The 15413-nt window shown below is 47.3% G+C and overlaps 1 protein-coding gene across 3 annotated transcripts in view; it reads right to left on the bottom strand.

The window, feature by feature from the left end:
- Window positions 1-15413, bottom strand: part of EMB2729 (Alpha amylase family protein) — a 140803-nt gene that overhangs the window by 86978 nt on the left and 38412 nt on the right. For 2 of the 3 annotated variants that reach the window (XR_015694337.1, XM_087696955.1), the window contains exon 3: window positions 719-783. The exons of the other annotated variant lie outside the window; for it this stretch is intronic. Coding sequence is in view for 1 of the 2 variants with exons in the window: in XM_087696955.1 (XP_087553081.1) it covers window positions 719-783 (65 nt within the window). In the remaining variant the exon portion in view is untranslated. The remainder of the gene's footprint in view (window positions 1-718; window positions 784-15413) is intronic. 3 annotated transcript variants of the gene reach the window in all.

Raw genomic sequence — 15413 nt, 5'->3', positions numbered from 1 at the left:
GAACCTTCTTGGCTGAATCCCTGATTCAAGCCACATCTAAAGCTGAAATATGTAAAATAAAGCTGTTAAAGTTGCAGAAGACCAAATGGCTTGGGAGTTAAGAGGAAGGGTGGTTTGCTCACCCATTTTTGAACCACTAGCACCTACAAATAACTGATGCTAAAAATTCAGCAAGATGTAAATTGCTCCACTCCCAAAAACTTTAGCAAACAGCCAAACCAGCAAAAAATTTGAGAGCCAATCACCAAGGCTTCTAAGCTCTACTATTAATAGCTGGTTGCAAAACAAATTATGCATCCTTGTTAACTGGAGGCTCAGCATTGTTTGTAAGGCTGAAATTTCACTTACAACAACCACCAAGATTTATCAGATCAAATATTTGCACCTTTGGAAAACCAAAACTTACAAGCTACTACCAAACCAAAACATAAGCAACCACAATCAAATCTTTTTTACAACCACCACTTTAAAGTCTTGAACAAGAATTTCTATATTGACCAATCATGCCAAATTAAAAAACTGAAAATGGAAGAAAATGACTTCACATGAACTTATGCACTTTGGTGACATCACAAGTTTTCTGTAAACAAACTAATGGAGCTCAATCAAGATCCCAAGATAGCCTCAAAAGTAATGAGCTGTGTTAGCATGGAAAGATTTTAGCTTGAAAACATGAGGTGGATTAACATGGAACAGGAAAACATAAGATGAGACTAACCAGGAGCCCATTCCACAAGCTCAACTCCATGTCGAATATGTCGACGCAAACCCAAAAATTCATGTCTGCAAATGCACAATAGATTTTTACACTTGCAGTTGCAAAGTTTTATTTGAATGGCTTTACAATGTGGTAGTCAATACTTCATCACGCTGGCAAAGACTGAGTAACTAAACTCACCAATTTCCAAAGGGAGACTAAAGTCCTCGATGTCTTTGAGATGCAAGGGATAAAGCAAAATAGATCAACGAGATAATAATCCACTAAGTACTTCAGATGTGCCTTATTGCACTCACTATGAATACAAATAGGAAAAAATTAACTACAAAAACTTGTTACATATCGTAATATTGCACCTGAGAGTTGCCCACTTCACAACTTCCCAAGCAGCTAGGGGGGAAAAGAAATGTTAGAAATATGCATGCTAATCTATGAACTGCTTTTGGGGTTCCTCTGTTGAGCTAAAAATGCAGTAGCTTTACTTAAACAGCCCCAAAACTTGCTTACGTAATGAAGAAACCTAGTTTATTTAACAGAAGTCCGATCCCAGAGAGTTTCTGTGTCCCATAAGCACAAACCCACTTGGGAGGGCCCTAACTTTCTATAAATACGTATGTTGCCCTCCATTCAAGAAACAATCTTGTTCTTGCAGATTTCAGGTGTTTCAGCTTGCTGCCCACACCCCGTTCGCAGAGGACATCTCAGCCGAAGCTGTCCATTGCTGTCTCCATCAGTTGGCGCCTGATTTCCAGCCCTCTTCACACAGTTTAGAGCTGATTCCATCAAAGATAAAGTGAGCTCCATTGCCCGTCACCGCTGACGTGCCTCGCGTGCGCCCCCGCTACCTGCCCTGCCTCTCCTATCGGTCAACATCGATCAGCCACTGCACCCCCCGCAACACACCCTTTTCGCCCGCTGTGCCTTTCACGTCGCGCTGTACCTCTCCCCCCGCCACACACTAGCGCCTCCAAGCTGCCTCCCCCCAGCGCTGCCCCACACCCCCCACTGCCCCCCGCCTTGTGGTTCCCCCCGCCAACAACCCCTTTGCGCTGCACCCCCCCGCCCTCGTGTTGTCTTCCCACACCTTGCGGCTTCTATCCACCACTCCAAGCCTACCACCCGCTGCGCTCCCCCATTCTGACACCCCAGCCCCCCCACTCCCGCATTGTTCCCCGTCTCCTTCACCCAGCTCAAGGCCCCTCACCCGCATGGTTTCATCTTGACAATATCATTCGTGGCACCAGGGGTCTCCATCATCATCAGAAAACAAACCCCCCCCCCCCCTCCTTGCCATCATACAATGGAAACCTCTAGTTAGACGCCGATGCATTCTACGAGTGCCCCCTACTCAAACACCTTGCGCATCATCCTTTCTAAGTAACAGCTCTTGACCGTCCGGGCCACAGAGTTGGAGCTGAAAGAAACAGTGATCTTCCGTCAGCAAGTCGTTGGACACTCCCCATCGAGGGCCTAGCTGCAAGATTGGCTCCACTCCATGTGAGATTGGCTCCACTCCACGCTGCGCATTGGTACAGCGCAGATCAGGGAGGCAGTCCTCATGGGCTGAGGGATCTTCATGGTTCGACTCACCTCTGTGGACGTAGCCCATGAGTTAGTGGAGAGCTCACCCTATGCCTCCACGAAGGGGGTCATCTACACGGTTCCCGGGTATAGCAGCTTCACAGTGGAGTCATTTGTGCTCCACAACAGCTTTCTCAAACACCTAGTCACCCTACTTTTCCCCGCACTGGCAATGGAGTACCGCCAGTTAGCGCAGGACTTTGGACAGCTCTTTGGCATAGTTCTTCTTGCTTCCTTTGCGGATGTAATGATAGCTGCAAGAGTCCCAAAGGTACGAGTGGCCGTGAAAGACACAAAAAGCATACCAAAGTTCCTGGAGATTGAGGCTGGAGGTCACTCCTTTAGGCAGCAGGTCATTGTGACTAGGCAACCAGGGCAGTGCCTACGCTGCTACGACTTTGGTCATCAGACAATAGATTGTACGCATTTCGAGGCCAAGGCGGCTTCGTCGACAAGCCCACAAGTGGACGCTAATGGCTTCATACGGGTCCAAAGACGACAGAGAGGGAGACGGCAGGGGGGGCCGCATACAACTCCTCAGACCCAACCTCGTCAACAGGGAGCAAGAGGGCGAGCAACGTCCCCTCGGCAAAGCACTCCACAGCTGCCCCACCCGACAAAACCGCAGTCTCCCACATCCATCTCATGCACCATAGACCACCTCACTTGAGATCTCACAACCCCCACACCCCTCCCCCTTCGTTTTCCATGCCCCCCCCCCCCAACCCTGGCCCACAGTCCCCCCCCCCCCCCCAACACCCGACACATACCTCTGACCATCCCTCCATCCCCCGACCCCCCTCTTCCCCCCCACCACCTCCCTTGCTGAGCACCCCCGAAATCCGCACCCGGTTCAGGTGATCCCCCCCAGACCCACTCCCCCTCCTCCCACACATGGCGATGAGCCACACACGCCTACATTCTCCTCGCACCAACAGTGCTCTCCCTCCCACAGCCACCAGCTCATCTGCCCCTACCGCCCATCACACTTTCCTTAGATAGGCACAGCTGTTGCCACAAGAGTTCTTCCATAGTGGCCCATGGTTCTACTACCTGAGAGTTGCGAAGCGCGGAGAGTTTCCACTACCTCTTGAGGTGGGGATCTTCATGGTTCGCAAGTCAAGGAGGAGCAAGGTCCATCTACTAGCATCACCGGATGGACCAAACTACGCTTTTTTCCTTCAGACCTCTCACTTAGAGGATTGGACGACGACACAGATAGAGAAGCTGAAGAGTCAGATGGTGGACCACACCTCCCAATGGATGGGAGAAGAAGGATTAGCAATATTCGCACAACAATGGCCTGGTTGCATAATGGACATCAACTGGTGGGCTGGTGCCGAGGTCCCACACTTGAGCATTATTTTTGGAGCCCCTCCACAATGGAGAGCTCCACGGGATGTGATCGAGTGGCCCCTAGCATAGGCATCCCGTTTCTACCAGTGTACAAAGTCACGACTCTCAGCATGGCTAATAGATGCATTGATAGTACCACCTAGAGCATCTATCACCCCTATGGTCAAACCGAGGGCCACCATGGGGGACTGGAGTTCGCCGTCCAAACCAACAGCAAAACGTACCTGTATGCCCCATAGTTTTTCCTCTTCATCAGCAGCCTCAACACCGAACAGATGCCTATTCGGTCAATCACACGTTTCCCCATGAGCCTACACCTTGCATCCTGGAATGTGAATAGTCTCCACTATAGTGGGGCGCATGGTTCCAAGAAGTTGATTATTTAGCAAGAGTTGCAACCTGCCCTTGCCAGACGGATCGACATCTTACTTCTACAGGAGTACAAACTCACTCCCACCGAGACCCAACGGGTAGGGAAGGTACTCCCGGGCATTTTGCACACTTACTGGGAGCACACCATAGGTGCCCACAGCAAGAGTGGAGGCATATGCACCTCTATTGGCCCGAGTCTCACCACCTGTGTACGAGACCACGTGACGATAGTGGCAAGGAGGGCTCTATGGGTCAAACTGGATATTGGGGACTCGTTCCTTGGAGTCCTCAATGTCTATGCCCCTACGGAGGTTAGGGCACGCAGCAGGTTCTGGGTGGAGATCGTAGATGGACTCCCAGAGGTGGACTCCTAGATCGTTGGAGGAGACTTCAACAACTTGGAGGCTTTGGAGAACCAGCAAGGCAAAGGCAGAAACTACCAAGGCATGGCTGGGGAGGAGCAGGAGGCATGGGAGGTCTTTCTACTAGCAATAGGAGCACACGATGCCTCGAGAGACCTTGCCTTCCACAGGAGGGAAAGGTCGCTGGACTTCTCTGGGGATACAGGCAGCTAGGTGGAGTCTTGTTGGAGCGGTTGGACAGGTTTTATGTGGGAGAGTGGAAAGGCTCTCGTGGAGACCAGATTGAGCAGTCGGCAGGCACCACGTTGTCCGATCATTGCCCGGTTCTCCTGACACTTGATCCCCCAACATCCGCCCTAAACACACGATCCTGCCGGATCCCTGACTCAATCTATAGGAGGGAGGAGGTGACGAGACAGATAGAGCAGATTTGGACCAGAGAGTAGGGCAAGAGGGACCGAATTGCAGAGGAGGTTGCAGAGGTCCTAACCGAGTCGAGTAGAATCTGCTAGAAGGCAACCATACAGGCCAAGTAGTAGAGCTCGGAGGAGAAGAGAGCACTCCGGCGAGACCATGTAGCCACGCAGAGAATATTACAGGAGCACCAGGGGATCCCACCCTCCACGCACAGAAGTGTGTACACGAGCAGCCATGGCTAGCCTAGAGGACAGGCGCTCGGAGTTCTTTTTCCGCACCTCAGCAACCTTCTAGGTGCGAAAGGGGGACACGATGTGTAGGGAGTTCTTCCAGGTGCACCAGCCTTGCACCGCAGGAGAGCAGATACAGAGCCTTCAGGATCAGTATGGGAGGACTCGTTCTAGCCCAGACGAGGTAATGGAGATTGCCACCAACTATTACATGCGCCTTTTTCGGCAAAAGACAGCCTCAGCTAGAGAGCAGAGATGTAGATAGCAGGTCTAGAATCACATCCTGTCCCTCATCACAGAGGAGATGGTACGCTCCCTCCTAGCCCCCTTCAAAGAGAAGGAACTAAAGGAGGCTTTCCATACATAGGATGGGCAGAAATGCCCGGGAGAGGATGGCCTCTCTAAGGCCTTCTTCACTACCTACTGGGAAGTGGTAAAGGACCCCCTACTGATGGCCTTCTAGAAGATTTTCACTTCAGGACAAATGCCAGGGAGTCTTTTGGCAGGCCTTATCAATCTTCTCCCCAAAGGGGGAGACCGGTTGGAGCTTTCCCAGTGGAGACCGATCACCTTATTGTAAATGGCCTATAAAGCACTGGCAAAGATGATTGGTAGATGACTACGCCCCGTGCTTCCAGACATCATCCAAGACACACAGTCGGGCTTTGTCTAGGATAGGAGCATCTTAGACAATGTATTCACCTTCTTTGAGGCGATAGAGTGGGCTCAGCACAGTGGGCAGAGGCTGGCCGTACTACTCTTGGATTTCGAGAAAGCTTATGACAGGGTGGACAAGGGGAGGAGTTTCGGCTGGAGAGATCGGTTCGACAGGGCTGCCCCCTAGCCCCATACATGTTTCTACTCTTTGCAAAGGCAATGTCCCGCTTCCTCAGGTCATGTGTGAGCAAATTACGCGGCCTCCGACTTCGAGTGAGAGGAGAGACTAAGTTGTTAGACTCAGAGTATGCAGATGATACAGCTCTCTACATAGAGGACGATGAGTTGATGCTGGAGAGAGTGAAGCTAGCTCTTGACGTGTTCTGTTCTGCAACGGGAGCGAAAATCAACTGGCGAAAGTCGGTTGGTTTTCTCACAGACCCGGACTCTAGCAAGGAGTGGGATGTCCACCTGGGATTTATATGGGTAAGCAGAGGGCAAACCGTCCGGTACCTAGGGTTCCAAGTGGGACTCAACATCACTCCTGCCCAGCAGTTTCTTCCTGTCCTTGATTCTATTCGGAGAAAACTGACCTACTAGAGCACGGCTCGCCTCTCACTAGCCGGCCGAGCCCTAGTGGTTAACGAGATCCTCCTAGCGACGTCCTGGTACATCGCCTCGTGTTGGTGCTTCTCCTTATCCTGCATACTACACCTTGGCCGCCTAGTGCAGAACTTCCTTTGGTCAGGGTCATATGGCTCCAGGGATTCCAAAGCCAAGGTGGCGTGGGCGACCATCATATGGCATCGGTCAGAGGGAGGGCTTGGGATCATAGACCCGGAGTATCAGAAGGCCCTCTTGGGTAAGCTAGTTGTCCGCGGCCTCACACCAGGCGGGCAGACCTGGAAGGTCTTATTGCAGGAGGGTCTTCAGGACTGTAGACCGAGGCTTCGCGATGAGTGGAGACCGTCCTTGAGATGGATCTTCACATCAGCCCAGATCACCCCCCCAGATCACCTTTCCTACGCAACTTACTCCGCGTGTGGCAAGGCCTCCGTAAGGGCCTAATCGAAAGCCCCCTAGGCTACCAAGAGGAGATAGACAGTCACCCGGTGATTTGGAACCCCCCGGTCAAAGATCAGGAAAAGGCACAGATTAGCGAGCGCCTCCATATCCAGTGGGCACCATTGGGAGCCCAGCCCGTCTCGTACCATCAGGACATGGCAGGAGGTGTACAGGATGGCAGACAAGGAGGTATTGCAGCGAGTATCAAGCTGCCAAAGACGGGTGGAGTTGAGCAAAAGGAAGATAGACGTAGCAAAAGCTCTGGAGTGGCTTGCTCCCCTGATATGAAAGCTGATAGAGCCCGAGGAGGTATGGGCCACTAGGTTTTCACCAGCAAGCATCCCCCTACAGGTGGCAGGTAGAGTGGGCGGCGCCCCATAAGGGACTTTCTTCACCGTTCAGGAGGGGGGGCGTCTAGCCCTGGCAGAGGGCAATAGGATAAGGGGATAGCCGCCCTTTCGTGGAGGAGGAGGAGGATGGTGGGCCTTCAGGGGAAGACATGGCGACTGGACCCCTATGTTTTTTGAATGGAGCTCAAGGAGTGGCACCTTTGGATCTGGAAAGGTAGGCCACTTGATGAGCTGGAGTGGGATCCAGGAGAGTGGCTATGGCCAGTCACTACGGTCGCCAAGAATCTGCCAATCCTGGCAAAGTACTCCAGGAACTTGGATGGATATGGATTGGGCGGAGTCACACATACTGATGCAAGAGGGGATATGGATTGGGCGCCATCACGTAGCAAGCACTCAGCGGAGCACAGCATCACGGAGCCTTTTCGACGGACCTTCTGGCACCACCTATGGGATAGCTAGAGACCAAGGAGGATGTCATACTTCTTATGACTGGCAGCACATGGAGGCTTGGCAGTGGGAAGTTGGCTTGCCCAAATGCAAAAGAAGGGAGGTTGCAAGCGCTGCACACAGCAGCCTCTGAAAACCCCAAAGCCCTACCTTTGATCGTGTGAGGAGGCACAGCTCGTGTGGAGAGGAGCATACCGCATCCTTCGCCATATATCACCCAGCCTTGGATGTATCTCATGGGGAGCTTTCTATTGGTAGGCAATCAGCTAGGGCTGTCACCTTGTGTATGAGGCCGAGATGCAGGACATGATATTCATTATCAAGGTAGAGTCATGCGCAGTGGTCGATTTGGAGGCTCTACCCATCCACCAAGTACTGGAGCCCACAGAGACCGCTCGGAGGTATGGGAGATCATAGGGAGTCTTACTCGCTGGCATATCTGGAAGGCACGGTATCAAGAGGCTTTCGGTGAAGAGAGACTTTCAGCACAAGCGACCTTAGCAGAGTATTGGACCTCCATCATCCACTCCCTCTGCAGTCGATGGGATCAAGTGTAGGGCAAGTCCAGAGCTCGTCAGGAGCTCCATTGTCATTTCATGGGCACTTGGGGCGGCCACGACCTATTTTTCGTGATGCACGCAGGCAACCCCAGATGTCGATACACCCCCTCTCCATGGCTTCTTGCTCCCATCCCCCCTAGACCGCCTTGAGAGGCTTGTATATATGATCTATTTGTGACTTTGCATTAGCTCTAGATAGTCTGTTGAGCATGAGCACTCCATTGTAATCAGTCTTTTGAGTAATATAATCAACCACATTTTATTTGCAAAAGGAAGGTTTAGAGCTGATTCCAGCTAGGTGACTGCTCTTTTTGCACAGATCTGCTGTCGTACTGCCTGCCACGTCATCTGCAACCTGCGTTCGGTAGTTTTCTCTCTCCAGCTGTCGCCCAGCTTCTACAGGCTGTGCAACCTGCGTTTGGAAGTTTTCTCTCTCTTGCAGGCTGTCCTGCCTACGTTTTTAGACTTTCTCCTGCAGCCTGCGTTTTTATTCTCTCTCTCTCCTGTAGCCTGTGTTTTTAGTCTTTCTCTCTCCTCATTACCACTTGCATCAAATCCAGCTTCTCACTGTTGTGTTTGCTGGTATTCGACATTCAGAGGCTGCCTTGCTGCGATTCGGGATCCATTCACGGTACAACACACTCTCTAGCTCATTACCCCTGCCCTGATCCTTGAGATACAGAAGTTCGAGGTTCAGTATTCATTCACTGCATAGTGTGTTTGCTGCATGAGCATTAAATATTCAGCAGTTATACCACTTCAATTATTTTCTATGTTCATTGTCTTTGAGTTACCCTAACCCTAACTGAGTTCTTTTATCAGTCTATGCTTTGTCCTACATTTGTTATTTGTGTTTCTATATCAAAGTATTTCTTTACATGGTATCAGAGCCTGGTACTCTCTGAGAAACCTAGGCCTTTGATCTGAAAGCTCTCCACAAGAAGCAAGAAGAACAATAGGTTCAAATGACTTCGAAGACATCAACACCAATTAAGTCTCCAAAAAAACCTATGCCGAGAACCGAGTGAGAGTGGGCAGAACAACTTGCTCCACAAAGTTCTAACATGGTGGAAGACACTTCTAACAACACAGACAAAAGGCTATACAAGCTTTTCACTGAAGAATATCATGTGATCATGGACTTTAGAGGAGATAAGATTGAGGAGCTTGATCAAAGGATTGCTCTTTAGGAGAAGCTACTCAATGAAGGTATGCATAAATTTATCTCTTTAAATGTTGCGCATAAATCTAATGATATTGCAGGACCATCGAGAACTGTCTTAAAGATAGGCCCCCCTGTTGGAGAAAGAGATCCGGAGTATGTTCCATTATTTCATCCTCTTCCATCCACTCCGGTGCAAGGTACTTTAGATTCGTCCTTTGTTCCTTTGTTTTTTACCTCTTCTGCTTTGCAATATACTGGTAGAAATCATGAGGAAGATAGAATACAATCAGTTAACTACGGAAAAGGTTCTCTTGAGGACCAATTCTTATATGTTAACACACTGCGTGGGGATTATGAGAAAAAGCCAGGTATCTCTTCTTCTACCCTTTCTTCTTTTCAGTTTACTTCTCAAAATCAAAATGAATTTGATGTTTCTATTTCTACATTGCATGGTGCATCATCATCATCATCGTTTCATTTTAAATCATTAAATGGTTTGACTAGTATAGAAATGTTATAATTATCAGCTAAACCTCAGCTGATTTGTTTGGGAAACGGAAAATGAACAAAATGAATCTGCATCTTTCACACCACAAATTCAAAACCTACCCATCCCATCACATTCTTCCGCTGTTTCTCCACTTTTACACCATTTACATTCCCCTATCAAACACCTCATGTTGCACATCACATCGCACCGAGGGGTTATGGAAACATAGGCACTGCCTTTAAGACCTCTTCCTTTCCTCCATCCAGTGGTGTTTCACCTACTTCTCACACTTTCGGGATCATTGCAGCTTGGGTATCCCCCCCAATCTCTTCTGAGTGTGGATCACTTGGTACCACAACTTACCTCTATAGCATTACCTAGTGGACCTCCTAGTCATGTTGTTGTGCCCTAGCCAAACTTTGGACAGGGCTTTCGTGTCCCAGTGCCTCCACCTCCATTGGCACTTTATGGAAACATTGATGTTCCATTGTCTCCACATCAGTCGGCACTCATTGGACACTCCCAGCATATTTCTGCCTACCCACCTTTTCCCCTTCATTCTTCCTATCAGACATACCCACCACCACCATCTTACCCTCCACCTCCATCCTATCCCACTTTCCCAACACCTTATGGTTCCACCTCATCTTCTGCCAAGCATGCTTTCAATGATAAGACTTGTTTTAACGGGTCAAACTTTACCACTTGGTCGAACTTGATGAGACATATCCTTGACTCCCAAAACCTATGGAATCTTGTGCAGGGGTTGGAACCCCAACCCGATCCCGCGCTTGTTCCATAAGAGGTTGTCTGCTCATGGAACGCTAGAAATACCTCCGCTATTGTCGAGTTGATGCACGGCTTATTGCCTGAGTTTCATTCTTAGCTTCAACATTTTGACTTAGCGTCAGAACAATGGGCACACTTGACTGACCGCTATGCGGTTCGGGATAGGACCTATCGTATAAATCTTGACCATGAGCTCCAACTCTTTAAGATCACTGACCGGGATGACTTGAAGGTCAAGTTGGCTAAGTATCGGCGACTTCTTGCCGAATTCTCCACTACGGGGACTCCCAAGTCCTCTAACACTCAAGTCACATTGTTTCTGAAGAAACTTCGCAAGAAATAATTCAATTTTATGTAAGGTATAGTTTCAAAGCCTACCATGTCTACTTTCTATGAATTTGAGTGTCAATTCTTGCGTTACGCACGGTTGTTCAATCAATTTTATATGAACTCTTCCTCAGAGGGGACTCTTGTTGCTCATTCTTAGAAGGGGCAATAAGGGAAGGACAAACAAAATCAAACCTCTACTCAAAATCAAAAACAAAATCAATCCAGGAAATCACAAGGCAACTCCTAGTATCATAACTCAAACAAGGGTAGCAAAATGTACCTAAAAAGAATAGGTATTGTCAACATTGTCAAAAGGTTGGTCATTTTGACGACGAGTCGATCAAAGGCCAAAGGGACTCATACTGCCACCGCTTAGTCATCTCAATCAACAACATTCTCAACTCCAAAGGGATTGTCTGATTGGTCTACAGAGACCCACATCATCTCCATAAAGACATTGGATGCGAGTTTTTGTCCACATCTATGAGTTGCCTCCCAACAAGTTTACCGCAGAGACCCACTCGTCACAGACGAGCACTTCAGCTCTTGTTTGGATTGTGGACAGTGGAGCTACACATCATATGACTCCTATAGAGGACATTTTCCGTATCCAAGCCCCTACAGCCAGGGGGGTATGCGTAGGAAACAACTCCTCGATCACGATCCAAGCTCACGGTAGTGTCAGTTTTGCCACTGATAAGTGTCCGCCGGATCTAGCTTTGCTGGACAATGTATACCATGTCCCCCTAGCTTGGGGCGAACTTGTTATCTGTTCAGCAACTTTGCCAATTGGGGCGAGCAGTTTTCTTTATAGCTACCACAATCAAGTATCTTGACTCTTAGGTTTAGTGATTGCTCGCGGTGAGGCACAGCCTAATGGCCTTTACCACATGACACACTTTCTAACCGAGCCGATAGCCAAGGGCTCCGTGTTTCACAGCTTACAGACATCAGTCACATCTCAGGAGCCTACAAACAATGTGCGTCTTTGGCACTTTTTCTTAGGACATATTGGTTATGACTATCTTTATGAGCTATACCGCCGTCAAATGGTTGAGGGCCTTTCCCACCTAAAACTAGATTGCGACGTCTGTAAAGCTTGTCAGCTTTGAAAGCAGCATCGTACCCCATTTCCTCAACAGTCCACACATCATCTTGAGGAGCCTCTTAGATTGATTTATATTGATCTTTGTGGGCCGACATCCATTGATGCCTTGAATGGCGCGTTGTACTTCTTTTTGATAGTGGATAATCATTCTACATACATGTGGGTGTACTTCGTCAAGCATAAGTCCAATGCTTTTACCTATTTTTCTACTTGGGTGTTGTTGGTTCATAACCAAACTCCACGTCATGTTGGTTGCATGAGGAGTGATAACCGTGGTGAGTTTATCCCCCACGAGTTTTCCGAGTTTCTACTGTAGCATGGCATCTCTCACCAGCTCACCTCTACTAACTCCCCCTCTCAGAATGAAGTCGTAGCATGTCAGAACCGGACAGTAACAAAAATGACCACTCTATGTTATTCGCAACAAATCTTCCTGAGCACCTTTGGATCGAGGCTATTAACACTTCGGTGTACATTCTCAACCTCATAAACCTACTAACAACTCTCACTGCATGAGCAATGTCCGGACGAGTAGCAACCATAGCATACATAAGAGAGCCACAAGCTGATGCATAAGAGACTCCCTTCATAGCATTTGCTTCCACGTCATCTTTTGGACCATTGACTTTACTAAGCTTAAGATAAGGAGGTGGGTACCCTAAAAGGCTTAGCTTCAACCATGTTAAAACTGTCCAGTACCTTTTCAATGTACTTTTCTAGAGATAAAAACAGCAATTTCTGCATTCTATCTCTGGGAATCCTCATGCCCAAAATATGCTCTGTATTTCCCAAATCCTTCATGGAGAAAGCTGATTTCAGCTGATTTTTGAGAGCATCAAAGCTAGTCTTTCTTTTCCCACCTAGCAACATATCATCTACATACAAAACAAGTATAATAGGGCTGCCATCTGTATCCTTTTTCATGTACAAGCAATGATCTGCATGGCTGCGTGTAAACTCATGAGATAGCATAAAAGTGTCAAACTTTTTATACCACTACCGTGGTGCTTGCTTCAGCCCATACAGGCTGTGTTTTAGTTTACACACCATCTGCTCTTTTCCAAGAACTACAAAGCCCTTGGGCTATTTCATGAAAATTTCCTCATCAATGTCACCATGCAAGAAAGTTGTTTTTACATCCATTTGGTATAGCTTTAAGTCCAATATAGCAATGAGAGCAAAAAGCACACATAGAGTGGTCATCTTCATAACAAGTGAGAAGACCTCTTGAAAGTCAATCCCTTCCTTCTGTGCATACCCTTTAGCAGCCAATCTTGCCTTGTACTTGAGTTTTCCATCAACTGTCTTTACTTAGTAAACCCATTTGTTTGAAAGAGGCTTCCTTCCTTTGGGCAACGATACAAGATCCCAAGTATCATTTGCATATAGAGATTTAATCTCTTCTTGCATAGCTAGCTCCCACTTACTGCTGAATTCGCATGACTTGGCCTCCATGTATGTAAGAGGCTCACCCTCATCTGTAAGCATCACAAAATGCAAGGAGGGATCAAACCTATGTGGTTACCTTCTTACGCATGTAGACCTGTGTACCCAATGATCAACATTTTAAGGAATTGGGTCTACATCTGGAGGTATGTTATTTTCTACATTTATTGGCTGTTGTCAGCCATTTTCAGCATGCTGTTCATGCTGTACAGCACCTTCATTTTCATTACCAGCACCTACATTTTCATAATCAACAAGTCTATCTTGCTTTCCATGATCTCCTTGTGCTCCTATTAGTTGTCCATCATCATCTGGCTCAAAAATAACCGGCTGATCATCAGTTTCAGCCTGTGGTACAACACCATGAGGCTCATTTTCTGAGTAATTGGTGGCTGCAAATTCTGAAATTTGACCTTTTTCATATCTTCATTAGAGGCTAAAGTACCTTTCAGCAATTTTGCCTCCTTAAACACAACATTACAACTGCGAATAATTTTCTTGGACTGAGGTAACCACACTCTATAGCCAAATTCACCCTCATCACCATAGCCCATGAAGATGCTTTTGGTGGATTTTTGGGTCAAGTTTGTTCCTCAGCTCATCTCTAACATGCACAAAAGCATCACAACCAAATATGCGTAAATGGTCAAATGAGGCCGATTTGCCAGACCAAACCTCCTCAAGGATGCCATTATTTAAGGACTTGTTTGGAGAGCACTTGCAAATGTGAACCGCAGTTTTGAGTGCCTCTTCCCAAAATTCATGAGGGAGATTAGCAGTGGACAGCATGCATCGCACTCTTTCACATAAAGTCCTATTATATCTTTCAACCACCCCATTTGAAGAAGGGCTATAAGGAGTTGGAAGTTCTCTCTTAATACCATGCAAGTCACAAAAGGACTTGAATTCAATAGATGTGAACTCACCCCCATTATCATTTCTCAAGCATTTCAACTTTCTACCTGTCTGAGTGGTCACAAATACGTGAAAAGTTTTTAAAACAGCAAACACTTCGCTTTTCTTTTTCAATAGGTATACCCATTTTGGAACGATCATCAATAAAGAAGACAATATGCAGTACCACCCAACGATTTCACGAGCATACTACATACATCAGAATGCACTAAGTCCAAGACATTGGACTTACGAGAGACACCAAAGTAAAAGGAAATTTTTATTTACTTTCCGAACTGACACTCATTACAAAAGTCAAGTTTAGAACCTTTTCCATCAACCCTCTTCAGAGAGGTAAGGACATCAAGTCCTTTCTAGCTCATATGCCCTAATCTCTTATGCCATAACTCCAAGTGACTCCCAATTTCAACAGCTGCAAAAAACTTGCCATTCAAAGCTATACAATGCAAACAAAACAAAGTGCCCTTCTTGGTTCCTTTTGCAATCAACATGGAACCCTTTTTCACTTTCGACAAACCACCACCAAACAATGTAGTGTAACCATGCAAGTCAAGTCGACCAACAGATAGTAAACTCTTTTTAATGCCCTGTCATCTTTCAACACAAGATCTTGCCCATTGTCTAAAGACAAGTGTACAGTGCCAATCCCATCAATGCTGCAAGCATGGTTATTTCCAAGATACACCTTTCCATAACTGCCTGCATTGAGGATAGCAAAACACTCCTAGCAAGAAGTTACAAGGAAAGAGGCACCAAAGTCTACAATCCAAGTCTAAGTGACACCACCATCAACTGACAAAAGTGCATTAATCACAACCTTGAATATCTACATATCCTACATGTGACATACAAGGGCATCATAATCAACTACACATAATACATCAGCCTTTGTATCCAAAAGCTCCTCTATGACCACACTGGAGGCTACATTGGCCTTTTCCTTGCCTTTGACTACCTCAGATGCATCTATCTTATCCTCCTTTTTGTCTCCTGCATTCTTCTTTCTCTCTTGTTCCTTCTTGTAATGCCTTCAATCAGGTTTCTTGTGGCCC

The sequence above is a fragment of the Lygodium microphyllum genome, chromosome 17 (genome assembly GCF_053477565.2).
Source record: "Lygodium microphyllum isolate KBCC chromosome 17, Lygodium_microphyllum_v1.1.10, whole genome shotgun sequence".
In the NCBI taxonomy this organism is placed as follows: domain Eukaryota; kingdom Viridiplantae; phylum Streptophyta; class Polypodiopsida; order Schizaeales; family Lygodiaceae; genus Lygodium; species Lygodium microphyllum.
The sequence above is the reverse complement of the archived record's forward strand: the minus strand, read 5'-3'. Positions and strand labels throughout refer to the sequence as shown.